Raw genomic sequence first — 14,596 nt, 5'->3', positions numbered from 1 at the left:
GCTTCTCGACAAGCTTTAAACCGTACATAAATAAATAAATAACGGAAATACCTATTTACAATACAAAGATTTCATAACATTGCCTCGTTGTTAATACACTAACACAACACGTCGTTATTTCGCCCTGTTATGGTAGTCCAATCAAGGGCATTTGTGATGCAAAACATGTGTCTACCCCCGAGAGAGTGTGGAACAAGCACTAACTCAAAAAAGACTCAGGTCCCATTCTTGTCCATCATCCAATCGAGATCACACTTGGCATGGTGGTAGGCTATTATCTGTTTATTGAAATATAACGTTGTGCAGACTTTGAGTTGCTGGAGTTATACATAATTGAATTTCTAAGTTATCGGACGTACCAAAAACAAAATAAATACTATTTAAATAGCAATTAAAAGTCAGTTTTGGACAGAAAAAAATTAAAATATAATGAGAGGCATTTTTTTAAGACTATGCATATTTCACTTGTTAACTAACATATTCACATATTTTAATCACAATATACAGAGCGGTTCGACAGGGTATATTTGAAAATTTAGTAGTAGTACACGTCCGAAAGTTTTCATATTTATTTACGAATGTCTAAAAGTTTACCTACAATTAATACAGATGTTCAACGTGTCCTCCACCACTGGCACGAACATCGTCACAGCGATACTCAATTCTTCCCTAATTCTAAAAGTATGTCAATGTCATGGACACTACAGCAGCAGTGATTCAATTTTTCAGTTCTTCCAGATCTTCCAGACTCATCCGACCATATCACAATTTCCACTTATCAGCGATCAATGTTGTATGTTCGCGGCACAAATTGGCGTTGTGCAAAAGTGTAATGATCCTTATCAGCGGTTTCATCCGTGCAATCCGATCCGCTATGTTCATGTTATATAAGTCGTGGTGGACTGTGATTGTTGACACAAACTGTGGTAGGTGCTGTTGCTTAAGTTCTACTGTCATTCACACCATAGTCGCGCGATGGCTGGGTGACAATCCGCTTTCAGGCTCGGCAGGACCTCTCACTGAAGGTTTTCTTTCGACCACTGTTCCTCTTCATTGATGTGGTTTTGTAGGCTATCATTACCTTGGACACTTATTCACGATACACACAACACGCTTCTCATTTTCATCATGATCACATCACACAACCAAGCAAGAACAATCTGCTTTCTTTGGCAATCAGAGAGGACGCCCAATTTACACTATCGCGTCTACTCAATACAATGCATACTGACGTTATACTGCTCCTCACGTAGTACAAAGTTTGCCCTAATACTATACCACTAACGGTCCGGCGCTGCGGTCACCGTCTGACCGTTGCCAACCGACAAATGTAACGTAGTTTCAACTCTACACGTTTTCTTGAAATTGATAAAGATCTGTATAGTCAATAGCATATAACAGTCCAAGTTAAAAAGTAAATGATGATATACTTACTTATTTAGTACTTGTGCATCCTCTGGTGTAATTTCAAAATGGTCTTCACAGCAAGCTTGATCAGTCTTTGTGTGATCATGTGTGAGCATTTCCTTGTTAAGCATTGCTTTTAGCAAATGTGGCCTCGCCAAAAGTGCCACACATATCATCAGACATCTGTTGGATGCAACCTGAAAATTCAGAAAATAAAAATGTTATCTAGTCAAGCTGTAGGAAGGCACGACTTACACATTTGTTAAATTGTACAGATCTATAAATGAACTGATTTCAAAAATAAAAAGAAATAAATGACGGAGTAAATGCTGAACTAGTTTAGCAATTAGTAATATCAATGTTACACGTTATACTTACATTGTTCAGAAATACAGGGTGTAAGACTGATGATGAAAGACAAAAGGGACGGAGTCAAAAGAAGACATGGAAAAGTAACAAGGATAACAACAATGAAAAGGATAATCACACAAAAAAAGCCATCCTCAATATCCACAGCTAACTTGAGGCGGCTGTGAAAGCTGGCACATGCAGCACGTACAGTCTATTGGGGAATAGCGTCATACGTCGCCTGAATCCGGTCGATCAGCTAGGGCTTTGTGTTGCTGTTGGTTACTTGTTCAACCATTATCCACACATAATAATCCATAGGATTGTACTCACACGAGTTTGGGAGCCACACGTGGGACCGATGAAATCGTAAAAAATCTTGTGACAACCACTTCTTAATCTTCTCTCACTACACAAGGCGTATATACTGCTAAAAGTAACATGTATAATCCTGAAAGAGGAGGATATACTATCTGTAATGATAGAAGGCAATTCATCGAGAGAACTGGACATGAACTGTAAGGAGTGGAAATAACAACATGTTCATGCAATTAGATTATTGGTGTAGAAGATCCAAATTGAAAGTATTCAAGGACAAAGCAATAAGCTTTAATAAACAAGTGACACAACTTAAGAATATCAACTGTTTAGGATTAGGATCAGGAATTAGATTTCTCGGGTTTCTTCATCTATGGCCATGTTAGCCCGTATGAGGGATGACGTCCATCGGCGATCAAACCATCCGAAAATTTTGCCTGGTGTGAATGAGGAAAACCCTCATTCAGGATGTCTGGCCTGGAAAAGCTTTTACCCTTTTTCGACTGAGTGTCCTCACCGGGAATCGAACCCGGAACCGATCTCACCAGAGACGAGAGCGTTAGCGACTATGCTACGCAGGGCCACAATATCAACTGTTCAGAAGAGCTAATTAAAGATTGGTATTGTTGCATGTTAACATGGGCAGACAAGTAACACAAATGATTCCCGCGGAGGAGGATATGTACCTTTACCTGCGATGTTTTCACATAAAACTCTCATAGTCTTTCGGACAATTTTTAGCTCCATATTTCAAGAAGTATTTTTTTCTTATTTATTTTTTTAGTTGTGTCACTTTTCTATCCAAATTTTCCCTCGTGCTCTGAACACTTCATGACACTGAAGTTGCTCAATTTTTCATGAATTCTTCATTTTCATTGTAGTTGTTAAATATAACATCTAATGCATAATTTTCTTAAATTGCAGCAAAACACCAGAAACACATAACTACTTACCAAACAGTCTCTAAAACTTTTATCATACTTTGTACGCATGACAACTATATCAAAGGAAAGTTCCATAATGAAAGAAGCAGCAATATGAGCAATATCCAACGTTTCTAGATGTTGATCTTCTTGAACAGCCAATAAATTGTTTACAATGTGTCCCCTATTTACACTTAATACATTCATAACATTCGGAACGGCTGCCATCCCCTCCTGCATTAGCATCCACGTCAACGCCTGAATCGCCTTCATGAAAATCTTCCTCCAGAAGCTGCTTCTCGTTTTGTCCGCCTATAAAACAATTATAATATAAGTATCTCGTTCATGTTAGCTTTGCTTTAGTAATTCAAAATACAAATAATACGCAGAGTCTGGGCAAAGCATAAAGTATTTACCGTAATAAAATACCGATGTGTAACAGTTTCGTCAAGTAACTAAACCTTTGGCTTCATCTGACACATTACATTATACAAACTGGCAATTTATCTGATGAAGCTAAAGGTTTAGTTAGATGGCGAAACTGTTACACATCGGTATTTTATTTTAAAATATCGCGCTTTGCTTAAAGGCTGTGTATTATTCCCATAATATAAATGTCAAAATATTCAACACATTCTGAAAAAGTGCGACAATAATTAGCAACTAATATAACCAAATCATTACGTTAATACATTCATGACATAAAGAAAAGAGTAAATGCACTTATTCCCTCATCAACAGAACTCCGAAACCATTAGGGGGGCCGCGGTGGCTCAGTGGTAGAGCGTTCACCTCTGGTGCTTGGGGTCCCGGGTTCGATCCCAGCCCCCGCCAAGTGAACTTTGTGGTGGACAAACACCGTGTGCGTGGGTTTTCTCGGGGTTCTCCCGTTTCCTCCCACTTTCTTCATTCCTCATCATCACAGTCTCCTTTAGCCTAACCGGCATAACCGTGGGACGTAAAACTCAAAGATTTCATTTCATTTCCGAAACCATTAGGTATAGAACCATGAAATTTTGTACTGAGTTTCTACTTGCACTCTAGGCCGTATGTAAGACTAGATTTTTCGAAAGTGGTCCTTAAAGGGGAATAACGGACCTTTAATGATTTTTTTTGTCAATCGCTCAATCTCCGAAACTATTACGCGCACAACCCTGAAATTTTATATAAATGTTTTCTTTCCACCCTGCGATACAAATAAGATGGTATTTTTTTCTTTTAATCTTGTTCCTAAAGGAGGATAACTGCAATTCAATGATTTTTTTGCCGATAGCCAATCTCCGAAATTATTAAGTGTCAACAAGGCCGCCGTCAGGGGGTAGGGAGCAAGAAATGTTAAGTTGAACCCCGTCTCTAAAATATGAAAAGGAGTGAGTTCCAATGAACATTTCATTTGTATCACTTTTGCCATAGCCTGTGATCAGATTTTGGGAATTGTTAGATTGTGGCACGGTGTAATAAATACTAAGAAGTGTTACAGTGAGAATTTATGATTTCTCATACTACGAAGGAGTAAATACAGCATTAGTATCACTGGTTTGTTCTCCTAAGTGTTGCTCAACGGCTGTCTTCGTGGCTACCCACTGCCTAGCCATTTGAGGGTGGTAGTGACTTGAAGAACAGGAGGACCTCAGTGTAGTGGTGAATGCACATTGTAACTCAATACCTCGAATGTGAAAGAGTAAGCACGGGATGTTGTGAAGAGTTATGGCATACAAGAAGACACACGATTGCATCGATATTGCAAGGCAATTCCGTGTGTGTTACTAGTACTAGTGTTAGCAACATAGGAATAGAACAATGGCTCTCTTTGATCTGTGTCCATATGTTGTTAGTGTTAGGCGAATGAAGACGAAATTCTCGAGACGTTGCACGGATGTATGGACACGCTACTCAACACCCACAACCTTCTCATATGGCATTTCTGCGCTTGGAGAGACCTCTGCGGCAACATGGTGTTATCGTCCAAAGACGGAATTTGGGTCGACACCCCTTTACAACAAATGCAGAACGTGTAAGGGCAATTTCGGCAGCAATAAATGTAAACCTTCAGGATAGTGGACTTAGAGATCTGTAATGAGTATTTTACACCAGTACAAGTTGCATTCATACCATTTCATATTACACCAGGAACTATCAGTAAATGATTCCCACGCTAGAGTGCAATTTTGTGTATGATTGGAAGGTATAAAAAACAGAGCAAAACTTCGTGTCCGCCATATTGTTTACCAATGAAGCTAGATTTACGAATACAGGGCACATATGTCCATTATTAGGCTGGGGACAATCCACTATAACAGCGACTACTTCAGCATCAGCATCGCTGTTATATAGTATGGTATCCTGGGTGATCATGTTATTGGACCACATTTCCCTCATAGAAATCTTACTGATAATACGTATGCCGCATTTGTCAATGAAGTGTTACCACAGTTAATTTAAGACATTCTTCTTGACAAACATATGCGTATGTGATATCAGCATGATAGCGCTCCCATACATAATGCATGCCAGATCAGAGCCCTTTGAAGCGACGTATCCCTGATACATGAACTGGGCGTGGACGTCCTATTTCACTGCCCTCCACCATCTCCTGACCTAACCTCAATTGATTTTTCCTCTGGGTTCCGTTAAAAATTATGTAATGCTCACAGTACTGACGATCATTGATTATGTGAAGGCATGTATTCGAAATGCATGTGTATCGATCAACGCAGAGATGTTGCATGATATGCATGCATCCCTACGCCACCGCTTGAGGAGGAACAGAATGGAAGGGATACTGAGCATCATTTGTGACACGGTAAGCGGTGTAAGTAAATTTGTTTTACATATCCTCGGGTTTTATTTTCGATCATCAGCATGTTATTTGGCTACTCCAAATAGTATATCAGAGCAACTTCCACACTTGTAACACGTCTAACATATCTTCATTTCTTATTTCATTTGCAATATTGTTAATGCAAGCATTTGCAGAATTAGAAATATACAATATAAAAAATGGCTACAAAAATCGTATTAAAAGCTTCAAAAATGGTGCTGGCGCCACGTACTGTTGTGTACCACTAGAGAAAAATTTATATTATACATAAAAGTACTTGAAAATTCCGAATATATTTGTTTTAAAGAAACTCTAAAACATCTGCCTCCATACAACAGTACTGAGAATTAAGGAAGAGATCATCTAATTATATACATATTACTTTTGTTATTTTCGATGAGACATTCTATTAAAGAATACGTTATCATACGATATAGACCTAGTTGGAAAGTTAGCGTTCTCTCCTAGAAACTGGCAGGGCTTGGGTTCAAATCTCACAACCACTCGTTCAGACTAAAGTTTAATTTCCTTCTGTGCCCAGAAAGTACTCTGAAACAAAGAAACTGAAATACCTTTCCTTCTTCCATTGTTAAAAGATAATGTTTCTAGTGTAAAATGGCCTTCCGACAGTGCACTGAAAATTATAAATAAAACAAATAATTGTATTACTTACATAGTCTCTTATACTAAATAAGGTAGGCCACAGTTCATTTAGCATTCTGGTTTCAACCATGCCACAGCAAAAGACTGTTGTAGACAGGAGAATGACAGTGTCCATTGCTTTATCGAGGAATGTTAAATGCGAACGACTCTAGAAAAGAAACACACAATTTCAAGAGAACAAATCGCAAAAAGCATAACAAATTTAATGAGGTACATATTTCCTACTTTGCGAAATATACAATGATATTGGATTCATGGAAAATTACAATTAGCATTTTATATAATTGCGCGACATAGCAAATTATATACAAAATTAAGAGAGCTATTCACTTTTACTGTAAATAGAGAGACAAACTCCATATACTTTGAATTATATATATGATATATACTACCTTTGGCTAGCTGAGGGCTTCGCTCCCAGACCCTCGTGTTTTCTCGGCCTACGGCCTCACACCTCTTAAAAGCACAACTCTACCAAATTTCAAGTTTCTTTTCGTATTTCAGCTATCTAAAAGACAATATTTTGTATCTCAAGAAAACGCCTATTTAAATAACATGGGAGTTTCTTCATCCCCCTTTAGACCGTTAAAAATTAAAAATATTCACTTTTGGTAATTTTCCTATCGGTTAGTCCCGGAAGGCTAAATCATGCCAAATTTAATCATTGTTGGTCTACAGATTTTGCCCAATAATTTTGGGGTGTAGATGATGTTCCATATAAATAACATGGGAAATATTTTTCAGTTCACCATAAAACCACTCTAAAGTTGAAAACTTATTTTTGGTGATTTGCTTAGGTAAAGCTAACGAAAACGTACAAGCATACCGAATTTCAAGATTTTTATTCAAATTCCGAGTACCTAAAATATGATATTATAGGTCCAAAAAAAGACCCATTTAAATAACATGGGGAATTCCTTCATCTCCCCCTTTAGACCTCCTAAAAATAAAAATACTCATTTTTGGCAATTTTCTTGTGGGTTAGTCTCTAAAAGCTACAATCATGCCATATTTTCTACTTTCTACGTGAACCAGAAGTACTCGTTATTTTATATCAGTAATTTTTGATTAGACTAAAGGCACACCTTACCTTTAATGCAAGCTCTAACGATTGGAAGAGAACAACGGCTGCTTTCGTATCCTTTAAGAAATCGGGAGACCAATTCGGTCCACTTTCTTCTAGCGCTAGGATGACTTCTTGCATTAACGCTACAGTCAAGACAGCTGGATTTGCTGCACTCTCATTGTGAGATGTCTCGCTCTGTCCAGAAGACAACGAAGACAGAATTTCACTTTCCAAAACTGTGGCTACAGTCCTGAAGTAAACCACTGGCGATGATGCTGAACGAGGATCTGGAAAAATAAATGAACTATTAACATAAAGTCAGAATTAGAACATGCGATAGCTTTTAGGCATCATGTAGAAGTTGACGTATAAGGCAAAGTCGAAACCGTAATCATGATTTAAAAAAAAAGTATATGCAAATATATAAGGCGTTCCGGATAGTCAAAACAAACTTCATATCGGATCAATCTTTTTATATACAACATAAATATGAATACTAATAATAACAATAATAATAACTAATTACTAGAGAAACGTTTTACTGACTTCGCTCTTATCCGGAACGCCCCGCATAAAAAATAATGAAAAATAGATCAATAAATTCAAGTATGTACGCAAGTGGTAACAAATAAAAGAAGTTAGCCACAAAGGAAAAAGTAGATTAATGGTAAGCCACGGTGATACTAAGGCCGCATTGGCTCAGTGGTAGAGAACACACCTCTGGCGCATGGGGTATCTGGTTTTATTCCTGATCCAACGAAGTGGGTTTTGTGGTGGACAAACACCGTATGCGTACTTTTTCTTGGCTTCTCCCGTTTCCTCCTACTTTCGTAATTCCATCATTATGAACCATCATCACGATCTCCCTTAGTCTTAGTGCATAATCGTGTGACGTAATCGCGAAACGGCGCATACTCCTAAACTTTAAAAAATCATGATACCACTCTTGATCCTGACACTACTGTTACAGTAGCGACAATCATCGATGAAATTAGAAGTGAGAATACAGAAATCATAATTCTGTCCATTATAACATATCAGTCTAAAAGCTGAGTGTAACCTTGTGGACATGACACAGGTTGAGGGTTTTAAAAAACAAACATTTGAAGAATATATTTGCAACATGTAAATGGTAACCTACTACTTGTATTAGATTAATCGCCGTTAAGCATTACATTGTCGTTGATATTAACTACCTGGATTCCATCATACAATTCAGGTTCTGTAAGCCAACACAAACAGCGCTCGGGATCATGTAATAGTTTTAAAATTACGCTTAACGTTCTATTTTAAATAACCCATATGGATGCAAGTATAGGGCCCGTGAAACGGAGGGGAGTAAGTATATTAAGCATGACTACAATATTTGTTAACATCCATTGAAAGTAAGATAAAGGAAATTAAAATGACTTGACTAAAGAAAAGCAGTATATTTACCTCGCCTAAAGTAGCAAGAATTAACACGAACAATTATCACAGCACAAGCCAAGATGGCTTCCTTAGCACGACGATGTATGTTTTTGTATTTGCTCTGGAGTAGAAGAAGCAACTTCTCAAATAGAGCACAAGGTTCCTCTGTGGTACATGTTAGACAATCTCTGCAAAGTAGAATACATAATTAACTGTATTTTAGTTTCAAACACCTTCGTTCATAGTACATTTCTAATGCAATGTTTCAATTCGAATTATTTCTCAAGTAAGAGTAGAAGTAAATATATATCTCAGTATCCTTTAAAAAAGACGCACAAGTAAATGCTACAACAAATTACTTTATGTGAAGGTTTATTAGAATGCTTGGATTAGCTTACCTTCTTTGTATGTTTGCTAGAAGCAATTCTTGGAACTTAAATTTCACGCACTTTGATACTAAGAAACATTTGAGTAAGTTCTAAAAATTTGCACGTAAACTTGAACACAATACAATATTTTCATGTAATTTCCGCTCTAGCTTATCGCCTTACTGTAAAATTAACGAAGTGATTATAAATGTATTTAGATTTTGTAAGCAGCGTCAGTTAATTAAAAGTATTATTTCGATAGATGGCATAGTAGTTCAGTGCTGGTCCATGATGTGTTACACCTCTAACGGAAAAAAATAAATAAATAAATAAAATATGTAAGCTCACACATTGAAATCATGTAGTGTTTCCAAGCTAAGTCAGTTAAGGTTAAATAACTGATTACAGGGTACTGAACAGCGACTAAAAAAATAAATAATAGCTGGTATATATAGTTTCAGAGTTACAGGCTACCGAACGAGTGGAATAATAAACTTTGGAGGTAAATATCCTCCAAAAGTATTAAACACTGTGCTGAGGTTGTATGTTATCCTCTTAAACTTGTAATCTGCTCTATCCAAAAATGTATGATTCAGAATCTTTCACTGGCGGCGCGAGGCATTCCCAGATATTCCGTTAAAATAGGTGAGTCGTATTCATGACGTACGGAACAACGTCTCAGCAAGTAATAAAAATTAGTTAACAGAACATCGATATCTTGAACAATCAGAATGGTCAAGGCTTTTTGGTGTGCTGTGTGTATAACCACAGAAGAAAATGACTGTAGTAGATAAAATGAAATTAATTAAAATCGTCAGTTTAACGATTCACGAATCATACTCTGTGGGCTAAAGAAGGCAGATATTTATATTTAATGATATTGAAAGAATTAGAGCAATGTCGATGTGCGAAAAAATGGGAGTATCCCCCGAAAAAAAACAGACACGTTGATCTCCCACCACAAACTCACATGGCCTGGGACTCCTTACAGTAGAATCGAACCACTGACTCATCATGCACTCCATCTCCCTTCTCCGCAGCTGAAAAAAAAGATTGTCAACAACGCAGGGGAACGAAAACTCATGAAAGAACAAAACTCGTTGTGTAACAAGAAGTTGGAATGGATGGTTAAGCAGGTAGATATCTCGAATTACATGGGTAAATGGACTGCCGTGACGAATTATGGTAAAGGTGACAATATTACAGAATGCGGTGACAGGCAGCCCACAAAGGAACACAACATGGACTGTTACCCTCCGAACCACCGCAGCAATAGATTAAGGGCAGGACTCTCTGGTGATCTTACACACCAAGGTGAGAGCTATTAAGTTAATCCAACTCTTCCAAAATTGTTCGTTAACAAACTGGTGAAGTTTAAGGTCAAAATGTGGCGGTGCCCCATCTTGTTTCCCGTGACCTCCATGATGCCGCCTGAAGTCTGTAGCATTTTCAGATAGGTGTCGCCATTTTAAATTTTACCGTGCTTTCCTCGAAAAGAAAGAAAGAAAAAAAAAAACATCTGTACATCTACTAAAATTGTGGACCAAATACTAACTGTAGGACGGACCACGCCATGTATGCACCTCAAACTCATGTGGATTTTCAACTCTCCAAATGCGGCAGTTGTGCCCCTTTACTTTTCCCAAAATATAAAACGTAGCCTCATTTAACAGAAAACGAGATAGAAGGTCACATTGTTCGGTAAACGGGCAACAACTGATTCACAAAATTCTATTCTCATATCACATTCTTTAGATCGTGTACAAATTTTGAACTTCTAAAGCCGGGCATCCATCTTTCTGCGTATGATCTTGTGCAACGTTGATCTCAGCATTTCCAGTTTCAAGAGTCGATCGGACAGCAGTTCCACCATTTCCAGCATTTATTTTAACGATTTCATTAGACTCCGTTCCACACACTCTTCCATTATCTGGATCATATCCCTACTCGTTCCTGACCTTTCACTACGTGCCAAAACTTAATAGTTTCCATAAATTGAATTTTTCATACAATCTCTTTACATTTGTCTCAGCTGAGGGTGGTTTTCCATACGTTATTTCTCTTTCCACACCGAAACGCACGACTTTAACTTTAAAACCCGTAGCATACACTATGAATTTTCTGCGTGGACGCCATCGTGAGTCACGTGACCATTAATGCAAGCATCATGAGTAGTGTGTCCAGAACAAGACTTTTGAACTTTCCTCCTTCTTACACCAAAAATTTGTATTCGTAAACCTAACAGTTACAATGTTATTGAGTTTTAGTTTCCTTTACAATTGTATGTACTCCCTGTATTTATCTTAACAACGTCTGTATTCTCAGCTTCAATATATTCATCGTGAAGTTTGTTTACGAACTTGTAGGAAAGCACGAGTTAACAATGAAGAAGTTGGCTTCAAAGGGAAAATGAAATCTTTGAGTTTTACGTCCCACGAATATGCCGGTTAGGCTAAAGGAGACGGTGAAGATGAGTAATGAATGAAATGGTGGAATGAAGAAAGTGAGAGGAAACGGGAGAACCCCGAGAAAACCCACGCACGCGGTGTTTGTCCACCACAAAGTCCACTTGGCGGGGGCTGGGATCGAACCCAGGACCCCAAGCACTAGAGGTGAACGCTCTACCACTGAGCCACCGCGGCTCCGGCTTCAAAGGGAAAACCTGTATTCCGTATATTGCCAACACGAACTCTATCAAAAAGTGGGCTTCTTTTTAACTACAACCAGCTATGATTAAAAATATTTCAATTTCTAGACACTAAAAATTCAGATTCGCTCACAATAGTGTGTCTGTAATCTCTTTCAAAATTACCCAAGCCACCCAAGCCAGTCACACAGAGTGTTCTAACAAATATGCAAGTAGTACAGTGATTCAAACACAATTCCTACACAAAACAGAGATATCATTCGAAAATCAGACCGAGATAAGCCATAAAAAACATTGCTGCAAATTATGGTATGAGTCAATTTCACCAAACTAGCTTCAATAACATTGGCTTTTTTTTTTTTTTTAAAGTAATTAGAATTTAGATTTCTGGGCTTTCGGCATCTATGGCCATGTTAGCCCGTCATGTATAAGGGATGACGTCCCTCGTTCATCACTATCCGAGGAAAGGGAAAGAAGTGGCCTGAGACCTCTATGTTAGATACCATCCCAGCATTTGCCTGGTGTGAATGAGGTAAATCCAGGAACACCTCACTCAGGATGGTTAGCCTGAAAAAAGTTCTTACACTTCTTCGACCCAGTACCCCCACAGGGAATCGAACCCGGGATCGCTCGAAACAAAGGCGAGAGCATTAGTGACTACGCTACGCGGAGCCACTGACCTTTCCTTTTGTTTTAACAGTATGATAGTGTAATGCTATATTATGTGCCAAGTTGGTTTATACATTTAAAATAGCATATATTAAGAAAACTAGTACTGTAACGGTATGTCGTGTTCACTTTCTGAAAAGTTAGTTTCAAGCTAATCCATTGTACTTGTATTTATTCGTAAAAATCGAATACGCCTCCTTTTCCGCAATATGCGACATAGCATGAATTGTCGAAGCAAAACTGTACTCAAAATTAAATAATACTTCGTTATTGAAAGAAAAAAGCAAATATGTACTCACTCTCTCCATGTTGACAAGTAAAGCAGGCAGAGCTCTGACAAGAATACCACCATTCGGTTCCTCGTATCATAATCTTCATGAAGCTCAGCACAAAGCGAATCGAATGCATGGGTGTACAAAAACGCTCGCTGCTCTTTGGTGAACTCATACGATGGATGCTTAAGAATAACTGTGAAAAACTCTTTCCACGCTGCTAGAAAGAACGGGCCTACTTTCTCCGCTTCGTCCTCTTTAGCGCCCTCTGTTGAAGGCAGGACGCGACTGCTTGTTGCCAGCTGGAAAAAAAAAAAACATTTCTTTTCATTAAACCTCAGTATTACTTAGTACAGGGAACAGATTACAAAACTTTACGACGATAATTCCAACTGAACTATGTAAATATATACAGGGTTTGTCCAGAAAGAAAAAATGAAATCAAATCTTTATGTTTAACGTCCTACGGTTATGCCGGTTAGGCTAAAGGAAACAGTGATGATGAGAGATGAGTGAAATGGTGGAATGAAGAAAGTGGGAGGAAACGGGATAACCCCGAGAAAATCCACGAGCACGGTGTTTGTCCACCACAAAGTCCACACGGCGCGAGCTGGGATCGAACCAGGGACCCCAAGCACCGGAGGTGAACGCTCTACCATTGAGCCACCGCGCCCCTGTACAGAAAGAAGTAGGACTGAATTTTATATATATATATATATATATATATATATATATATATATATATATATATATATATATATATATATATATATAGGATGGCCCATTTTAATCTTTCCACGGAAATATCTCGAAAACGGTTGAACATAAGTGAACCAAACAAAAACTCAAATAGAAAATGCCATTGGGTACATTGAACGGTGTTGTTGCGGTGCCCTCTAGTGCCTAGGGTACAACTTTAAAATTTTAAATAGAAACATGGGGCGAGTGATACCTCGTTCGATAGATCTTTACAAACTAAAAAGCCTTGTGGCAGAAGATTTTTCGTATCAGTCACCGCATTCAAAATGGCCGCCAAGACATGGTGCCTGCATCAGTTAAAACGTCCAGTACCACTAATATGAAAACAGTTGGAAATAAATGAACCGAACAAAAACTCAAATAGGAAATGCCATGGGGCACGTCGAATGATGATGTCGCGGTGACCCCAGGGCTGCCATATGGCGGACCATAGGCTAAAGGAGACAATGATGATGAGAGATGAGTGAAATGGTGGAATGAAGAAAGTGAGAGGAAACAGGAGAACCCCGAGGAAACCCACGCACACGGTGTTTGTCCACCACAAAGCGTGAAAGCTTCGAGACGATGCAACTGGTGCGCCGGTAGCTAAGACCCCACCACTACCCAACCAGCGCAGTAACATCCCCCTCCTTCACCACGTTTTGGAGGGAAAAGATCAGTCCTATTTTCCGGTTGAGCGCGGGTGCCGAGCTCGCGAGTTTGGACACCTATGGTGCCTACAATTCGCTACGGATAGCTCAAACATTTCAGTTTTAAGCGTACAATCTAAACATCATTCTGTCTATGATATTTTAATTCAATGTTTGTTTGAGGTCTAGACGAAGTTATTCCATACGCAAACTGATTTATTGTTTGAAATCATAACTCCAATTATTTGTTGCATGATTATTCAAACTAATAGTAGACAGGTTGTCAATGTTAACTA

The 14,596-nt window shown here is 38.4% G+C and overlaps 1 protein-coding gene across 3 annotated transcripts in view; it reads right to left on the bottom strand.

Moving 5' to 3' along the window:
- The window catches only part of LOC145687864 (nucleoporin Nup188-like), a 97,830-nt gene that overhangs the window by 10,293 nt on the left and 72,941 nt on the right, over positions 1–14,596 (bottom strand). For all 3 annotated transcript variants that reach the window (XM_081761365.1, XM_081761363.1, XM_081761364.1), the window contains exons 18-23: positions 12,940–13,214; positions 8,984–9,144; positions 7,571–7,833; positions 6,491–6,628; positions 3,027–3,308; positions 1,435–1,604 (exon numbers count right to left, since the gene is read on the bottom strand). In XM_081761365.1, the coding sequence (XP_081617491.1) occupies positions 1,435–1,604; positions 3,027–3,308; positions 6,491–6,628; positions 7,571–7,833; positions 8,984–9,144; positions 12,940–13,214 (1,289 nt within the window). The remainder of the gene's footprint in view (positions 1–1,434; positions 1,605–3,026; positions 3,309–6,490; positions 6,629–7,570; positions 7,834–8,983; positions 9,145–12,939; positions 13,215–14,596) is intronic.

This window comes from Thermobia domestica, chromosome 6 (assembly GCF_964235325.1).
Source record: "Thermobia domestica chromosome 6, izTheDome1.hap1.1, whole genome shotgun sequence".
Classification (NCBI taxonomy): domain Eukaryota; kingdom Metazoa; phylum Arthropoda; class Insecta; order Zygentoma; family Lepismatidae; genus Thermobia; species Thermobia domestica.
The sequence above is the reverse complement of the archived record's forward strand: the minus strand, read 5'-3'. Positions and strand labels throughout refer to the sequence as shown.